General features: G+C 40.6%; 1 protein-coding gene across 1 annotated transcript in view; it reads right to left on the bottom strand.

The window, feature by feature from the left end:
* The window catches only part of PAPPA (pappalysin 1), a 455,318-nt gene that overhangs the window by 100,128 nt on the left and 334,938 nt on the right, over positions 1 to 20,252 (bottom strand). The window contains exons 12-13 of the mRNA XM_040405874.1: positions 16,567 to 16,702; positions 10,484 to 10,697 (exon numbers count right to left, since the gene is read on the bottom strand). Of these exons, the coding sequence (XP_040261808.1) occupies positions 10,484 to 10,697; positions 16,567 to 16,702 (350 nt within the window). The remainder of the gene's footprint in view (positions 1 to 10,483; positions 10,698 to 16,566; positions 16,703 to 20,252) is intronic.

Below are 20,252 nucleotides of genomic sequence, written 5' to 3'. Positions count from 1 at the left end.
GCACTGGCAGGTCAGCTGCAAGGGCTATCTTTTGAGGTAGCTGACCTCCGCACAACTGTCTTGCAGATGCAGAGACCACAGACTGCTGGTCCTAGTGGTGGTGGTGGTTACTAGGTCTGTCTTGAACCTAAAGTTGCCCTCCCGGACAGATTCTCTGGAGGACGTGATAATTTCATTTTGTTTAGGGATGCATGCTAACTGTATTTTAGGCTACGTCCACACTCATCTGGGGATGAGAAACAGTGAGTCGGTGTGGTTATTTCCTTGCTTAAGGGGGATGCGCAGTCATGGGCTTTTTCTCTGCCAAACGGACACAAGTCTCTCCGGTCGGTAGATCAATTTTTCGAAGCTTTGGGTCTTATCTATGATAATCCGGATCACACCTCTCTAGGCGAAACCAAGCTGCATGGCCTTTGTCAGGGTGATTGGTTCTGCAGAAATTTATTGCTCTGAGTTTAGGAGGTGGGTAAGGATATGGAGTGGAAAGATCCTTTTCTCCGTAGCCAGTTTTGTCACGGGTTATCAGAGCGGCTGCAGGACGCCTTGGCCTTTCATGAAGCCCCAGTGTCTCTTGAGGCTGCTATGTCTCTGTCTATACACATGGATAGGTGCCTGAGAGAGATATCTTGGGGCCCCCAGTCTCAGGACGTACTATCACATGATGTATTGTCCTCCTCTGATACTTTGGGTGAAGCTACTCCTGGGTTTATGTCTGGGGACAAACCCATGCAGTTAGCAGGAGTTACTCCTGGACCAGTTTTAAGCATACTGGTAATAGGAAGGGATATTTTATCAGAGTATATCCATGCATTCAAAGGCAAAAATAAAAAAGAGGGACATTTAATTCCCATCTGACTCTTGGAGGGGTGAGAGGAGAGTCATAAAATTTGCATTTGTCTTTTACTGGTAGTACCCGATTTCTCCTGGCTGCTGAGATGGTGCTAGAGTCAAAAAATGTGGTGATTGAGGTGTTTATCGACAGCGGGGCCGGGGGTGAACTTGATTGATGCTCAGTTCGTCCTTATGCAGGGGTTGTCACCGAGTGAAAAAAACATTTCTGTTTTTGCTATAGATTCTGCACCTCTTACTCAGAGGTGTTTATCTCAAGTGGTGCATGATATCAGATTAAGAGTGGGCGACTTTCATCAAGAATTTATCTTGTGTTTTGTGTTGGAGGGTGTCCCTGCAGCGGTGGTTCTGGGTTTACTGTGGTTAAGCAAGCACAATGCAACCATTGATTGGCAAGCTAGACAGATTCTGGATTGGGGTGATTATTGCATTGACAATTGTCTGAATACATCTTTTTCTGTTTTAACTACTAAGACATTACCCTCTTTTATATCTCATTTTGCCAACGTGTTTTCTGAGAGTAGATGCCAGGATTTACCTCTGCATCGGGAATATGATTGTCCTAGCTAAATTGCCAAAATCTAGGTTGTATAACCTTTCTAAACCTGAAAGACAGGCCATGAAAGAGTATATTACCGAGAGTTTGGCTAAAGGACACATAAGACCTTCCAAATCTCCAGTGGCAGCAGGGTTCTTTTTTTTTAAATTCTTCGGACATGTCTGGATTTCCGTGAACTCAATTGGATTACTGTCTGTGATCCTTATCCTCTTCCTTTGATTTGTTTAACCAGATTATTGGTGCCAAGGTGTTCTCCAAGTTGGACTTAAGGGGAGCATATAATCTGTTTAGGATCAAGGAAGGGGCACTTTGAGAACCTGGTCATGCCTTTCAGGTTGACCAATGCTCCTGCGGTTTTCCAGCATTTTGTGAATTACATTTTACATCACCTTGTGGGGAGGTTTGTAGTCATGTATTTGGATGACATTCTAATTTATTTTCCAGACGTGGAAACACATCAGGATCACATTAGACAGGTGTTACAGATCCTAAAGGACAATAAATTGTACAATGAATTAGAGAAGTGTGTTTTTGCTGTACACGAGGTGCAGTTTTTGGGCTACCTGCTCTCATCTTCAGGTTTTCGAATGGATCCAGAGAAAGTCTGTGCTCTATTGGACTGGGATCGACCCAAAAATCTGAAGGCTCTTAGGCTTTTGGGGTTCACCAACTATTACTGAAAATGTATTCAGAACTATTCGACAGTGGTGAAACCCTTAACTGACATGACTAAGAAAGGGACAGATGTCTTAGTGTGGTCTGATTCGGCATTGGAAGCTTTTTCTGATTAATGTCTGATTAATGATTAATTTCTGTCAATCTAGTGTAGCAGGGCGTGTCCAGAGGTGGAAGAACGGAGCCTCTAGGAGCAAGGTGAATGACCCCCTGTTCCTAGAGGCTAATTAGCATATTATAAAAGTTATATTTCTGGAGTAACGGGGCATAGATAAAAGTAGGAATAGACTAGTTAGGTTCAGCTGACATTAGCACATCGCTAATGTCAGCTAGTTTAATAGGGTTAATTCTGGTGACAGAAACTGTTTAAGTTGGCTTTTGAGGAGTGGTATCATTGGTTGGAAGGGGCGATTCATCCGATCACGGTGTACACAAATCACAAAAATCTGGCTCATCTGGAGTCGGCTCAACGATTGAACCTGAGGCATGCCAGATGGTCTTTGTTTTTCACCAGATTTAATGTCATTGTCATTTATCGTCCTGGGGTTAAGAACGTCAAGGCAGATGCCTTGTCACATAGTTTTCCTGGAGGTGGTGATTTTGAAAATCAGAGTCCAAAACAGTCGGAGCGGGTTGTGATGTCTGCTCTGTACCCTGACCTAGAGGTAAAGGTGTTAGAGGCCCAGGGAGACGCACTGGATTCTTGTCCCTCTGGCAGACAAGAATTGCGTCACAAGGTGTTGGAGGAACATCACTGTACGGTTCTTATGGGAGTAGATCCACTGCTGACCTCATCTCTCGTAGATTCTGGTGGCCGGGGTTGTGTAAGTGTGTTGAGGACTATGTGTCAGCCTGTAGTACCTGTGCACGTGCTAAGGTGACACATACTCGGCCTTTCGGATCTCTACTTCCGTTGCCAATCCCGTCCAGACCATGGACTCACTTATCCATGGATTTTATCACTGATCTACCTAATTCTTCAGGAAAGACAGTTATTCGGGTGGTAGTTGATCGCTTTAGTAAAATTGTGCACTTTATAGCATTGCCGGGCATACCTAATGCTAAAACACTTTCACAAGTGTTTGTTGACAACATTATGAAACTCCATGGCATTCCTTCTCACGTGGTCTCGAATCGTGGGACTCAGTATGTTTCCAGATTCTGGAAGGCATTCTGTACTCGACTGGGGGTACAACTGTCCTTTTCTCTGGCTTTTCATCCTCAGTCGAACAGACAGACTGAACGCACTAATCAAAGTCTGGAGACTTACTTGAGATGTTTTGTATCTGAGAACCAGGAGGAGTGGTCTTCGTTTTTTGTCTTTGGTACAGTTTGCATAAACAATCGTGGACAGGAGTCCACTGGGAAGTCGCCGTTTTTTTGGAGGATATGGGTTTTACCCGCAGTTTGGCACATTTTCTGGTTCTGATACTTCTGGTATTCCTGAGGAGGAACGTTTTTCGTCATCATTGTCATCTATATGGTGGAAAATTCAAAATAACTTGATGAATATGGGCAACAAGTATAAATGTGTGGCTGACAGGAAACATATGAATGGTCTGGACCTAAGAGTGGGTGATTCTGTGTGGTTGTCCACAAGAAACATTAAGATGAAGATACCTTCTTGGAAGTTGGGTCCAAGATTTATTGGTCCATATAAGTTCACTGCCATTATTTTCGTCTTGAACTTCCTCAGGCCCTGAAAATTCATAATGTGTTTCATAAATCTTTTTTGAAGAGATATGTTGAACCTTTGGAGCCGTCTTTCTTGTCACCCGCTCCGATCATGGTGGACGGTAGTTTGGAATTTCAGATCGCCAAGATAATTGACTCTCGAGTTCTCTGTAGATCTCTTCAGTATCTTGTTCACTGGTAGGGTTATGAACCAGAGGAGAGGATGTGGGTAGCTGCATCTGACGTGAAGGCCAGTCATTTGGTGAAAGCTTTTCACAGGTCTCACCTGGATAAGGTCGGTCCTGGGTGCCCGTAGGTCACCTGTAGAAGGGGTGTACTGTCACTGGATGTTCCCACGACAGGTGGAAGGAGATCGATGAGATTGGCAACACGTGGTTTGATCTGACAGGTTTTCCCTGTGGATCAATAGGTGTCTGTGTTGTTTCTGGTAATGGCCACACCCCTTACCACAGGTGTTGCTAATGTGGTTATTTAACATTCCTTATTTATTGTTGCTTATCTCACAGTGCTGTGCGGTTTATAGCTTCAGTTTCAGTTGTGGATTGCTGGTGTGTGGATCTTGGCGGAGTTCCTGGTGCTTGCATAGGTCCTTTGAAGATAAGTCTTTCCTTTCCCTTTTGTATTATGTTTGGGTTCTGTGTGTTGCATTTCTCTATTGTTTGTATTAGGCCTGAAGGAGACTCCTGTTTGTCCTTCCGTTTTGGAGGAACATGTAGTATCGTACCTGCCATTAGTACCAGGGTCCTATAGGGCAAGATAGGACTCTAGGTATTCCTGCGTATGAACACACCTACCTCTGGGGTCTGTTCATACTGGTAGTCAGTCAGGATTTGGGTTAGGGTTTTACTAAGAGGTCTTCTTTCCCTAGTTCTTAGGCCTGATTCCCTGTTCCCCATTCCCTCTTATGCTTATAGTGCTGTTTCCCTCCCTTCCTAACAGTAGCCTCCTGATGCTGCTGCCACCTCCACACTGTCATTGTGCCACCCTGTGGCCTCCTCTTGATGCTGCTGCTGCCGCCTCCACACCCTGTCATTGTGCTACTCTGTGGCCTCCTGATGCTGCTGCTGCCACCTATACACTGTCATTGTGCCACTCTCTGGCCTTCTCCTGATGCTGCTGCCACCTCCAGACTCTGTGGTCTCCTCATGCTGCTTCCACCTCACCACTATGTCATATGGCCACTCTGTGGACTTGAAATGCTGTTCCCACCCTCCCCACTTCATGACTGGGCCACTATTTTGCATTTCGGCCTGGCTGACATCTTCATTTTTTTGACCCTTCTTCTGATCTGTCAGAAGGAAGGAAAAATGAGACGCACAATGAATCCCGTCTATGTAACAGCTGTAAGCCCTGCATGACATGGTTCCTATTTTGCATCAGAATTGGCTTATGATTTGGTAGCCAAAAGCAGGAGTAAACACAGAAGATATGCAAATATTCCATTCATGTGTCATCTTTGTTTTGGATCCACTCCTGTTTTTTTGGGCTTTAGCCATACTGATGGATTATTGAGCAAATGCTGACCGAGTGAAGGCAGATGTTCAACAGACATAATCCGTTTTTTGGGGGTTATTGTTCTGACAGATCAGAGGAAGGGCAAAATAATCAGTGACGTCAACACAAACTTACTGCTGACACCCACTCCACTCTGTTGGGGGGCTCTATTTGTATAAGCATTTAATATAACAGGTTCTGTAGAAATCTATGTGGAATCAGTGAATTGGTGAAAAAGGAGTGCGCTCTTTCACGCTATAGTAGGATGAGTTCACACTTGAGTTATTTGGTCAGTTTGGTCAAGTGAAGTGTGCAGTGATTCTAAGAGTGACGCCTGTTATGTACATGTCATACTGACTCACAGTATTGTTTCACCAACACAGCAGACTCCCTATGTGTGTTACTGCAAGGCACAGTGTTCTACACCACTATACAGGCTTTCTGCAGCCAGGAAATAGCAGTTTTTTAACATGATTCGCCACAAATAAATTCGGATCGAACCGATTTTTTCGGAAAATTCGGCAAGCCGGCCGAAAGGAATTTTGGAGAAATTCACTCATCTCTAACCACTAACCCCAGAATTAGCTATATTAAGTATAGGAATAGAGGACATCCCTTCTGAATTCAGCTGGGTGGTTGCCCACATCCTCACTGCCTCCCCAAGGTTCATAGCCAGAAATTGGAAACTCCCTGATATACACAGTATTTCTGAAGTAGCCCAGTTGCTAAACTTTTATAAACAATGTGAAATATCATTGCGATCAAGGATAAAAGCCTGCAACCAATGGTTACCATGGTTATCTAGCAAACATGCTACCCCTCTACAAGATGGAATATGGTAACAACTGTAGCTGAACATTTATGCTGATGTACTCTACTGGTGAGCGACATGATTTTTTATTTATTTTTGTCTTGTTTGTTTCTGTATTGTTCTTATTTGTTTGTTTATATAAATTGAAAAAATTCGCAATAAAAACCGATTGATACTAAGAATAGACAGACTCAGCATACTGGAGATACAGTTATGACGGTTACATCACTTAGTGAACACAGTATCTTAGAAGAAGATGGTGCAGAAAAAGGATGACTAGGAGACAGTATAGGACCTGAGGCCGATTAGGAGCAGTCTTTTTCCATTGCAGTATCTCTTTGGCAAAACAGATGCTACATGAACTGCTGAGGTCCAGTTGTCCCGGATAGTGTTATCACATTGTGTGAGCTGAGCTCCATATTACAGAAAGAATAGAGAGCACAATGTAAACAGAACAGTACAACTGTAAAAATAAGAAATCAAATAAACAATAAAATAAACAAATCGCTTCATAAGTGTCCAGTATACGGGTCCTGAGGACCGGGGGGGTGGTAGAGTTGTCGAAGGAGAGAAAGGGAGAGGTATAGAATGGAAGGGTGGGTGGGGGAGGTGGGGGGTCAGGTTTAATCACTGGAGCTTTGAGGCTGCCCCTAACTGGGGCTCAACGAAGAAGCCTCAATCCTCCACCTCCATTCGAGTGTAAAGGGCTATGTTCTCTTATCCATAAAGTCTAGCCATGGAGTACACATATGAAGATACTTTGTTCTGGTGTGGTACTCCCAGCCCGCCAACTCCTCCAATCTAGGGTCGGGGGAAAGGTTGACCGCCAGTGCCTCAAGTGATTGAGGGGGGAGTGCAAAAGCGTGCATCAGGAAATTGCACAGTGACACGAATTTAGGGAATAGGGTCTTCATACAGTCAGGTCCATAAATATTGGGACATCGACACAATTCTAAAATGTTTGGCTCTATACACCACCACAATGGATTTGACATTAAACGAACAATATGTGCTTTAACTGCAGACTGTCAGCCTTAATTTGAGGGTATTTACATCCAAATCTGGTGAACGGTGTAAGAAATACAACAGTTTGCATATGTGCCTCCCACTTGTTAAGGGACCAAAAGTAATGGGACAGAATAATAATCATAAATCAAACTTTCACTTTTTAATACTTGGTTGCAAATCCTTTGCCGTCAATTACAGCCTGAAGTCTGGAACGCATAGACATCACCAGACACTGGGTTTCATCCCTGGTGATCCTCTGCCATGCCTCTACTGCAACTGTCTTCAGTTCCTGCTTGTTCTTGGGGCATTTTCCCTTCAGTTTTGTCTTCAGCAAGTGAAATGCATGCTCAATCGGATTTAGGTCAGGTGATTGACTTGGCCATTGCATAACATTCCACTTCTTTCCCTTAAAAAACTCTTTGGTTGCTTTTGCAGTATGCTTTGGGTCATTGTCCATCTGCACTGTGAAGCGCCGTCCAATGAGTTTTAAAGCATTTGGCTGAATATGAGCAGATAATATTGCCCGAAACACTTCAGAATTCATCTTGCTGCTTTTGTCAGCAGTCACATCATCAATAAATACAAGAGAACTAGTTCCATTGGCAGCCGTACATGCCCACGCCATGACACTACCACTACCATGCTTCACTGATGAGGTGGTATGCTTAGGATCATGAGCAGTTCCTTTCCTTCTCCATACTCTTCTCTTCCCATCACTCTGGTACAAGTTGATCTTGGTCTCATCTGTCCATAGGATGTTGTTCCAGAACCGTGAAGGCTTTTTTAGATGTCGTTTGGCAAACTCTAATCTGGCCTTCCTGTTTTTGAGGCTCACCAATGGTTTACATCTTGTGGTGAACCCTCTGTATTCACTCTGGTGAAGTCTTCTCTTGATTTTTGACTTTGACACACATACACCTACCTCCTGGAGAATGTTCTTGATCTGGCCAACTATTGTGTAGGGTGTTTTCTTCACCAGGGAAATAATTCTTCGGTTATCCACCACATTTGGTGTTGCTGAGCTCACCGATGCGTTCCTTCTTTTAAAGAATGTTCCAAACAGTTGTTTTGGCCACGTCTAATGTTTTTGCTATCTCTCTAATGGGTTTGCTTAGTTTATTCAGCCTAATGATGGCTTGCTTCACTGATAGTGACAGCTCTTTGGATCTCATCTTGAGAGTTGACAGCAACAGATTCCAAATGCAAATAGCACACTTGAAATGAACTCTGGACCTTTTATCTGCTCATTGTAATTGGGATAATGAGGGAATAACACACACCTGGCCATGGAACAGCTGAGAAGCCAATTGTCCCATTACTTTTGGTCCCTTAACAAGTGGGAGGCACATATGCAAACTGTTGTAATTCCTACACCGTTCACCTGATTTGGATGTAAATACCCTCAAATTAAAGACAGTCTGCAGTTAAAGCACATCTTGTTCATTTCATTTCAAATCCATTGGGGTGGTGTATAGAGCCAAAAATGTTAGAATTGTGTTGATGTCCCAATATTTATGGACCTGACTTTAAATGTTTTGTAATACTGTATATTTTAGGGAAGCCATCTGGTCCTGGGCTTTTCCCAGGTAGGATGGTACCAAGGACCTTCTCGGCCTGCTCCTCTGACATGAGGGCGACCAGCTGGGTTTGGTTTTCGGTCTACAATGTGGGGATATCTATGTTGCGTAGAAAATAAGTGATCAGGTCATCTATGGGAGATTGGTCAGAGGCCACAGAGACATCCCTAGTTAGTGGATGTGGGTTATAAGGTTCTTTGTAGAATTGATGGAACTGTTGGGCTATCAAGGGGGTGGAAGTAACTCTTGAGCCTCGAGTGTTTTTTATAGAGGCGATAAAGGTTCTGGTTCTCTGTTTTTTCAACAAAGAGGACATTACCCTAGTTCCCTTGTCCCCATGAGCATAATATTTATAACGTAGGGATTGGAGGGTCCATTCAAATTTTTTTTTTATCATACTGTATGTAATGAAAATGTAAAAACCTGGGATTTGGGAGTTTGCCATAAATTGTATTAGTCTGTTCATTGACCTGTACACAAACTCAAACTCTTCAGATTTGATAATTGTTACTTGACTTATTCCCCTTAAGCCACTGAAATGGCTTAAGGATCGGGCCAATTTTAGTTTTTTCCTTTCTACCTTCCAAAAGCCACAACTTTTTAAATATTTTCATTCACATAGCCATATGGGGTCTTAATTTTTATAGGATAGTTTAATTTAGTTGTGTTGGTCAAGAAAACAGAAAAAAAATAATAATAAAACACCACAATTCCGCCACTTTTTGGGGTTTTGATATTACTTCGTTCCCCGTGTGCTAAAAATGACATGACATCCTTATTCTGTGGGTCAGTACAATTATGTCTATACCAAATTTGGTATCAAAATTAAAATCTTTCCCAAAAATAAACATTTTCTTAGCAATTAGCATTTTCTGACACCTACAAGTTTTAGTTTTTTTTTTACAATTTGTTCTACATAGCTGTAGCATCCTCTTCAACCCATTATCCTGCAAAGCTGATTCAGAGGAAGGCAAAAAACCGTCATGAGGTAGTAGCCAATTTTTCCTAATTTTAGGGGAAAAATCCTTCCTGACTCTAATCAGGCAGTGAGAATAATTAAGGGTCCATTCACACGTCCGTTTTTTCTTTCCTGATCTGTTCCGTTTTATGCAGAACAGATCTGGACCAGTTCTGTACCCATTCATTTTCAATGGGTCCTGGAAAAAATCGGACAGCACAATGTGTGCTGTCCGTTTCCTTTATTCCGTTCCGCATGTCCGAAAAAATATAAAACTTGTCCTATTCTTTTCCGCAAAAATCGGATCCTGGACCAATACAAAGTCAATGGATCCGCAAAAAACGGAAGACATTCGTATGTCATTACGTATGTCATCCGTTTTATGCGGATTCCGTTCCTGGAAATTAAATGGCACCTGAGGTAACACATAACTAGACTTTTATTCACTTTTTTTCTTTTTCAATTTTTTTTTCAAAGAAATCCAAACAACTTTATTTGCTTATTGAAATTTATACATGTTTCCGTTTTTTGCGGATCCGCAAAAAACGGATGACATGCGGAAACATTTTCAGGAACAACGGATCCGCAAAAAACGGACCGAAAATCGGGATATAGAAAAATACTGACGTGTGAATGTAGCCTAACTCTCTGCATCCTTCTCCAGAATTCTAGTAATTGTAACCTATAATAGTATTACGCTCCAGCTATACTGTACCGGGAAGGGGGGGGGGGGGCTTGTAGTCTATTATTACATTATGTAGGGATGAAATTAAAAAGGGTTTTAAACTTTTACATTTTATAGGTGATTAGTAAAGAAGTTCACTGTGAAGATAAATTAAAATTGATAGTCTACTTACCTCTGCTCAGCTGCACTGTAAATCTCTCCACTTTGGCAGCTGCTAATTTTGATTGGGTCAAAATCATGAAAAGACCGCAGAGCCACCCCGGAGATAGCCACCAAATTGGAAGAAAAGCTTATGAGGACAGCTTTACTGTGGTAAAAAGGTAGACTGAGATCATGCATCACAGGAATCACCAAAGGATTTTTACGGCAGCTAAGAATATGAACACCTGCCGCAATAAAAGCATGGAAGATAAAATTTAGAAGCTTGTCCTTATTTTAACCTTGATAATAACCATTACAAATGAGATTAATCAAAGATGCATAAATCAGAACAATGATATTATCAAAGAATTAATGTAATAATTAAAAGGTACAAAAGTGAATCCCCGAGAGGTTAGTACCTTACACACAGTGTTAACGCTACGTAATTATAGTTAGATCTGACTGGGGTGGTGTCTGAAGTTAAATGCCGCTGGTGTGATCACACTGTCATTCATGGGAGAGAGGAAACATATCTAATTGTTTTATTTGTTTTATTTTTTATTATATAAGGGATCAGAAAATTGGTCTGGATAGTCATCAAACATTTTCAGACTGAGATTCCTTAGGCCAACAACAGGAAATTATTCTATATTTTAAATTTTATTCTAAATTATACACCAGCTACACAGAACATGTGTGGACGTACTTGTAAATATGTTTTCTATTTTAATGTTTTGTTTTTTTTGTATTATTATAAGTGTAGGTCATATCGTAAGTAAGGTCTAATCAGAAACATTGACAAGTGGGTTCCAAGGCCAATCCAAGAGCAAACTTTTGAGGTCTATTATTGTGTCAGAATTTAGACCCACCAGATGATCCTCCGCCATTCTGACCTTACTGTTAAAATGTCTCGTGTCAATAATACTAAAAGTATTGGACAAGTCATATAAGTAAAATAAATGCATCATTAAATACATTTAATAACGGCACCTCAAAAAAGCTGCTTTTTACAGCTTCGTATCACAAGGCATCTCAAGGGTCATCATCTGTGGTGGTAACTTTTGTGTCTTTTTGCTGTATACATTGGTGCTTAAAAGTTTATGAATCCTTCAGTATTTTGTATATTCCTACATAAATTTACATCAGATTTTCAAACAATTTCTAAAAGTAGAAAAATATAAAATCATACAAATGAGTCAAAAATAATAGACTTGTTCATCTATTGAGGAAAATGATCTTAGGGTACTTTCACACTAGCGTTATTCTTTTCCGGCATTGAGTTCCGTCCTAGGGGCTCAATACCGGAAAAGAACTGATCAGTTTTATCCTAATGCATTCTGAATGGAGAGCAATCTGTTCAGGATGTCTTCGGTTCAGTCTTTTGGCCTTTTCAGGATGGAGATAATACTGTAGCATGCTGTGGTTTTATCTCCGTCCAAAATTCCGGAACACTTGCCGGAATGCCGGATCCGGCATTTTTTCCCATTGAAATGCATTAATGCCGGATCCGTTCCTGAGTGTTCCAGCAAAACGGATCCGGCATTGCGGTATGTGCATGCTCAGACCGCAAAAAATATGAAAAAAAATGTCAGATCCATTTTTCCGGATGACACCGGAGAGACGGATCCGGCATCTCAATGCATTTGTCATACGGATCAGGATACTGATCCGTCTGACAAATGCCATAAGTTTGCATACATTTTGATGGATCCGGCAGGCAGTTCTGTCACCAGAACTGTCTGCCGGAATACTCTGCCGCAAGTGTGAAAGCACCCTAATATCACATTTCTGTGAGTGGCAAACATATGTAAACCTTTGCTTTCAGTATCTGGTGTGGCCCCCTTGTGCAGCAATAATTACAAATAAACGTTTCCAGTAATTATTAAATAGTCCTGCATATTAGCCTGGAGGAGTTTAAGGCAATTCCTTCACAGAAAACAGCTTCAACTCTTATGTTGGTGGGTTTCCTCCCATGAACTGATTCTTTCAGTTGCTCCACATTTGTATTGCATTAAGGTCAGGACTTTTATTTGGCCATTATAAAACTTAAATTTTATGTCTTGGGTTCCTTTGTGACTTTGTGGACTTGGTCTTGTTTGTTGGTCAAACATTCCTGGGTAATGGTCCTCAGTTTCCTCCATTTGTACACAAACTGCCCGACTGTGGACTAGTGGAGTCAAACTCTTTTCCAGCCTTGATGAGCATCAACAATTCTTTTTCTGAGGTCCTCAAAAATCTCCTTTGTTCGTGCCATGATACACTTTCACAAACATGTGTTGTGAAGATTAGATCAGACTCACACCTGATTGTCATCCAATTGATTGAAAACATCTGTCTCTAATTTCACCTTCAAATTATCTACTAGTCTTAAAGATTCAAATACTTTTGCCACTCACAGACATATGATATTGGATCATTTTCCTCAATAAATAAATTACCAAGTCCAATATTTTTGACTCATTTGTTTTATTGGGCTATCTTTATCTACTTTTAGGACTTTTTTTTTGAAAATCAGATGTAGTTTTAGGTAAGATTTATGCAGAAATACACAAAATACTGAAGGGTTCACGAACTATTAAGCACACACTTGTATGGTTCATTTCTTAAGTGGTATGAGTTTCGTCTTTCTATGTAAAGTGTATCTCTGGTGATGGTTTTATACAATGTTTAAAATGATATGTGGGTTGGTACCAAGTTATACATTTACCCCTTATCCACAGAATAGAGGATAAGCATCTCATAGGTGGGTATCCAGCCAACCAATTAAAAGAAAGGTGGTCCAAGCCCGCCTACACGAAGTGGATGCCAAGATTGTACACTGTCACTCTACTCATTCTGTATGGGACTGCTGGAGATGGCTGAGTGCAGTATTTAAATACCACTGCACTCAGGAACCTGTAATCATGGGGGTAGGTATCAGACCCCCATATCAATCAGATGCTTATCTCATATCCTGCTGGTAGGGGATAAGTTAATATCTTAATGCAACCCTTTTAAGGTTTATTTACATAGAAGATGTAACCTCTCTGTCCGTTCGCTGGTGCTAGTATTGCAGCCCGCAAATAGTGGGTCTGCAATATATGGGCACCGGCAGTTTGTACACTGCCTCACAGATGCAGACCCACTCACTTGAATGAGTCCACAATCTGGAAGGTGCGGAAAGGAGGCACAGAACCCACGGAAGCACTACTTTTTAGCGGTGCAGACTGTAAGGTGCTGATCGCGGACGCCATTTAAGTGCAGCGGTCCGCAGAACGGACAGCAGCCAACAGCGGCTGTGTGCATGAGGTGTAAGGGGGCATTTTATCAACACTGGTCTTAGGGAAGTGGCTAAGTTTCCCACAGCAACCAATCAGATTCCCCCTTTAATTTTTCAGAGATCCTTTTGAAAATCTGACCGGTTTCTGAGGGTAACTAATTTTTGAATCCAGCGGTTTTGATAAATCTCCCCTAAATTTATACAATGATCTAGAAACTTTTTTGCCAGAACATTATTTTTAAACCTTAAAAATGTCCCCAAACCCTTACCTTGCAGAAAGTCCTGTCCTATCATTTACAGTTTTATCCAGTCTCTTTTCCTGTGCAGTTTTCTCTGACTTCCAGCTCAGTCATCTCTATGGTGCAGTTGTTAGCCCTCACTCGTCTGCCTTCCTGTGCTACCACAGCTTGTTCCAGGTGGGATGAATACTGTACCATGGAGACGGCTGAAGATGGAGAGCACAGAGAAGCCTGCCAGTAAAAGGATAGGTAGAGTCTGCACCACCATGTTGACTGACGACACCTCTCCTGACATGTCTGTTTAGTAACTACTTGCATTACCCATGTAATACAAATCATGGAGTACCTTTTCATTACCCATGTAATACAAATCATGGAGTATCTTTTCATTACCCATGTAATACAAATCATGGAGTTTCTTTTCATATAAAATATGTGCCTTTCCTCTATTATTTCTACTACTTATGAAAGAATTACGAGCACTCTGAAATAAAGGTTGTGGTGTGTCCCTGCACAGCCTGACACTGGCAACACTGATTGGATAATGTCACACTGTGCAAAGACACAACTCCAACAGGTATCACCCAGCTGGATCTTTGTTGCAAACAGCTACCAATTCATTCATAAATGTTTAGCAGGAATAATAGAGAAATGGCACAATATGGAGTCATAAAAACAGACATGTCAGCAGAGATAACAGGGTCCTCTTAAAAGCCTACTTTCCTAAATCTAATGCCCAGCTTCAAAACATCTAAAAATACTGAACGCATTGAAAATTAAGGAAAAATAAATTATATACAGTACAGACCAAATGTTTGGACACACCTTCTCATTCAAAGAGTTTTCTTAATTTTCATGACTATGAATGCATCAAAACTATGAATTAACACATGTGGCATTATATACATAGCAAACAAGTGTGAAACTGAAAATATGTCATATTCTAGGTTCTTCAAAGTAGCCACCTTTTGCTTTGATTACTTCTTTGCACACTCTTGGCATTCTCTTGATGAGCTTCAAGAGGTAGTCCCCTGAAATGGTCTTCCAACAGTCTTGAAGGAGTTCCCAGAGATGCTTAGCACTTGTTGGCCCTTTTGCCTTCACTCTGCGGTCCAGCTCACCCCAAACCATCTTGATTGGGTTCAGGTCCGGTGACTGTGGAGGCCAGGTCATCTGGCGCAGCACCCCATCACTCTCCTTCATGATCAAATAGCCCTTACTTTCAAAGTTTTACCAATTTTTCGGCTGACTGACTGACCTTCATTTCTTAAAGTAATGATGGCCACTCGTTTTTCTTTACTTAGCTGCTTTTTTCTTGCCATAATACAAATTCTAACAGTCTATTCAGTTGGACTATCAGCTGTGTATCCACCTGACTTCTCCTCAACGCAACTGATGGTCCCAACCCCATTTATAAGGCAAGAAATCCCACTTATTAAACCTGACAGGTCACACCTGTGAAGTGAAAACCATTTCAGGGGACTACCTCTTGAAGCTCATCAAGAGAATGCCAAGAGTGTGCAAAGCAGTAATCAAAGCAAAAGGTGGCTACTTTGAAGAACCTAGAATATGACATATTTTCAGTTGTTTCACACTTGTTTGTTATGTATATAATTCCACATGTGTTAATTCATAGTTTTGATGCCTTCAGTTTGAATCTACAATTTTCATAGTCATGAAAATGAAGAAAACTCTTTGAATGAGAAGGTGTGTCCAAACTTTTGGTCTGTACTGTATATATATATATATATATATATATATATGTACAAAATAGAGCAGCACTCCGAAAAATAAGTGAAAAAATGAAGTTGTTTATTCACCACATGGTGTAGTGACGTTTCGGCTCTATCCAAGAGCCTTTCTCTCAAGCCTTTCTTGAGAAAGGCTCTTGGATAGAGCCGAAACGTCACTACACCATGTGGTGAATAAACAACTTCATTTTTTCACTTATTTTTCGGAGTGCTGCTCTATTTTGTACGTATATATATAAATATATATATATATATATTTGTATATTGGTTTTTTTTCCTTAATTTTTTATGCGTACAGTATTTTTGTGCTGCTCAATTTTGAACGTTTGGATATTGAGTAAGCTTATTCCCTTTGAGCCTGCACCCAGCCTTCCTTTTTGAGTCGGTGCTGCCCTTCTTTTTTAATTTATATATATATATATATATATATATATATATATATATATATATATTATAAATTATAGTTATATTGGATAACAGTATGACATTTCAGGTAATAAAGACAGTAATACAGTAATATCTGTATTAATCTCTGTTGTGCTCTGCAACCTCTTCAGTGTTTTCCACAATCTATGGACCTTCTCGCCCTCTGCTTAGTAATGAAGGTGCAGGGTATCGCACCTTTGTCCCATTCACCACTGCTACTACATGTATGGCACATAAGTAGATTAACTGAAGTAAATACTGAAAAGGCTGCAGTGTGCACCCGAGTGTTGTGGCCCCTTCAAACAGGTGATTGGTGGGGATGGTTACAATTGGACTTCCACCGATCTGATATTGATGGACTATCCCAAGGAGAGGCAATTTATGTGCTGATTCTGGAAAAATCAATTTAAGGAATAACATGTAATGATGATGATTTTACCAAGATCATGCATTTGTTCCTTGACATCAATCAGATTAACACTGATGGTCTCTGGCTTCTGATAACTGTAAGATGTCCCATCTGTCACCAGGTGCACTACAACTGCAGCAACAACCACATGATGAGAGAAATGGGCCTGTAAAAAAAAAAAGCAACAGTATGTAAATATAGTAACATACTTACTATTGCATAGGTATTACAGGGATTTTCTGGGAAATGGATATTGATGGCTTATACTAGATAGATCATTATTATCTGATTGTTGGGGACTGCAATACCAAGCAGAGCCGCTATCCAATGCACTGTGCTGTCCCTGATATGCTATAAGGTGGACACAGTGCCCACTGGAGCACTGCAACCTCTTCCAAAAGCTTACTGGCAGGGGTGCCGCTGTTGGAACCCACTGATCAGACACTGATGACCTATCTTCAGGATAAGCCATCAATACTAAAAAACCCTTTTAACGGTATTGCTTTTCATGTGCTATTTTACCTAATTCATGATGGACTGTGAAAGAATCTTACAAAATATATTAAAAGGAACACTAAATGGGATGTGTCCATTAAAAAAAGGTCCTATTCAAGGAAATCATATGTAAAACCTTTTTATGGTCTTGAAGAGATCAACATTTCTATGCCATTAGTGATGCTATATATGCCATGAGACAAATGTTACTACCAAACTTATCAAACACTGTAGTTGGTAAATTCAGGAGACTATAAACCCAGCCCTAGGGAACAATCCCCGAAACCTACTCAGTTATGAGCGAGGCTTACATAAGTATGCCTGAGACTGCCCACTTATGGATCCAGGACAGCACGCATTTACTAGGTCTGTCTCTGAAAATTACGGACAGTCCATGCAAATTTGGCTCTGTTGGCGACTATAGTATGCATTAGCCATTTAAAACCATGATTGCCACCATAAAATATGATGCTTGTGGTACCAACACACTGTTCTGCTTCTCTGCCACATATCACTTTGAACCCTTACGCTGGTACAATCCCCTGTTGGAACTTGACATGTTGGACTTAAATTTTGATGACCTATCCAATAGTCTTTATAAACAAATTTCAGGTCAGTACATACAGCATAACTTGACAAAAGAGTACAACTTCAATGACTTCTATTGATCTAGTTAACATAGCCTGAAGTGCAAATAAATTCTCTTATAAGAGCTGTTGCCCAAGCACACACTAGAGAAGCTTCAAATTATTGTGGACTTGGGACTGCTCATTATATTCTGCAGAATAGTAAATATCTAATCAAATCTAGCTTTTTATGTGATCTATAGAATAAATATAGTATAGGATTTATGACTGTCCTGCTGAGTGTTTTTTCTAGGCATACTGTATCATCATTTTTATTTGAAGGTAATGTCTGCTTATTGTATGTCATACCTTGGCAATTACATTGTCAAGCTTTTTCATGTCTTACTGTTTGGGCAATTGAAAGGCCTGAGGAAGGTCTGCTAATGTTCCGTTGCATTCACCTAAAATCTGATTTGCCTTTGAAATGATAACAAACCAATAAAACATATTGAATACAATTTAGTCGTGTGTGAAAGTTTCAATAATCACTTGTGTCAGGTCAAACCTAGCAAAAATGTGGGAAACAGAAGGTGTATTTTATGCAGGCTACTCCTGGAAGTATTTCTAGTAGAATGTTGCAGTTTCTGTGTTGTTTAAGTACTGTACGGTACTATGAATAGAGTTGTGTATTTTAGAAAACTATTTTTCACAGATGCTGTTTGGGAATTCTGAGAGACGGGGGATCCTCTGTTCAGGATTCTCATCTCTAGGCCAAGGTGGTTACAATGGGGATCTCTCTCACTCTGGAAGACATGTCCTGCCCTACACAGACAGTCCATTGATCTGAATGGACACTCTGTAATTCTGAACTTTCCCTGTGGTGGCACTGGAAGCAAATTGAATATGTAGTGCCAGGTCTCCCTTTTTTAAGTGGAGGCACTTTTAGTTTTTACATTGCCCTACTTCTTAATTTATTAATGGCTTACATGGAACAATTGAGTTACATAAATGATGTTCTTAAGCCTGCAGAGCGTTCCCATTTTCATAGGCATTAGCAAACAAGATGTGAAGAAATTACCACATCATCCTTTGTGATAAGGAGATACAGTGGATATAAAAAGTCTACACACTCCTGTTAAAATGTCAGGTTTCTGTGTTGTAAAAAAATGAGACAAAGATAAATCATTTCAGAACTTTTTCCACCTTTAATGTGACCTCTTAACTGTACAACTCAATTGAAAAACAAACTGAAATCTTTTAGGTAGAGGGAAGAGAAAATATAAAAATACAATAATATGGTTGCATAAGCGTGCACACCCTTAAACTAATACTTTGTTGAAGCACCTTTTGATTTTATTACAGCACTCAGTCTTTTTGGGTATGAGTCTATCAGCATGGCACATTTTGACTTGGCAAAATTTGCCCACCCTTCTTTGCAAAAACACTCCAAATCTGTCAGATTGCGAGGGCATCTCCTGTGCACAGCACTCTTCAGATCACCCCACAGATTTTCAATTGGATTCAGGTCTGGGCTCTTCTTCTTCTGGTGAAGCCATTCCTTTGTTGATTTGGATGTATGCTTGTTGTCATGCTGAAAGATGAAGTTCCTCTTCACGTTCAGCTTTCTAGCAGGAGCCTGAAGGTTTGGTTCCAATATTGACTGGTATTTGGAACTGTTCATAATTCCCTCTAGCTTAACTAAGGAAAGGACCCAGTTCCAGCTGAAGAAAGACAGCCCCAAAGCATGATGCTGCCACCACCATGCTTCACTGTGGGTATGGTGTTCTTTTAGTGCTGTGCAGTGTTGTTTTATCTTTTGGAACTATGGCCAAAAAGTTCATCCTTGGTTTCATCAGACCATAACACCTTTTCTTACAAGGTTTTTGGAGACTTTAGATGTGTTTTTGCAAAATGTAGCCTGGCTTGGATGTTTTTCTTCGTAAGAAAAGGCTTTCGTCTTGCCCAGACATATGAAGAATATGGGAGATTGTTGCCACACAGCCAATACTTGCCAGATATTCCTGCAGCTCCTTTAATGTTGCTGTAGGCCTCTTGGTAGACTCTCAGACCAGTTTTCATCTCGTCTTTTCATCAATTTTGGAGGGACCTCCAGTTCTTGGTAAAGTCACTGTTGGGCCATATTTTCTCCACTTGATGATGACTGTCTTCACTGTGTTCCATGGTATATCTAATGCCTTGGAAATTGTTCTGTACCCTTCTCCTGACTGATACCTTTAAACAATAAGATCCCTCTGATGCTTTGGAAGCTCTCTGTGGACCATGGCTTTTGCTGTGTGATGCGACTAAGAAAATTTCAGGAAAGACCAACTAGAGCAGCTGTACTTTATTTGGGGTTAATCAGAGGCACTTTAAATGATGGCAGGTGTATGCTGACTCCTATTTAACATGATTTTGAATGTGATTGCTTAATTCTGAGCACAGCTACATCCCCAGTTATAAGATGGTGTGCACACTTATGCAACCACATCATTTTAGTTTTTTTTTGTTCCACCTAAAAGATTTAAATTTGTTTTTCAATTGTGTTGTACAGTTTATAGGTTACATTAAAGGCAGACAAAGTTCTGAAATGATTTATCTTTGTCTAATTTTTTTTACAGCACAGAAACATGAAATTTAACAGGGGTGTGTAGACTT

Source organism: Bufo bufo, chromosome 8 (genome assembly GCF_905171765.1).
Source record: "Bufo bufo chromosome 8, aBufBuf1.1, whole genome shotgun sequence".
Lineage (NCBI taxonomy): Eukaryota > Metazoa > Chordata > Amphibia > Anura > Bufonidae > Bufo > Bufo bufo.
This window is presented reverse-complemented; position numbering and strand designations above follow the sequence as displayed.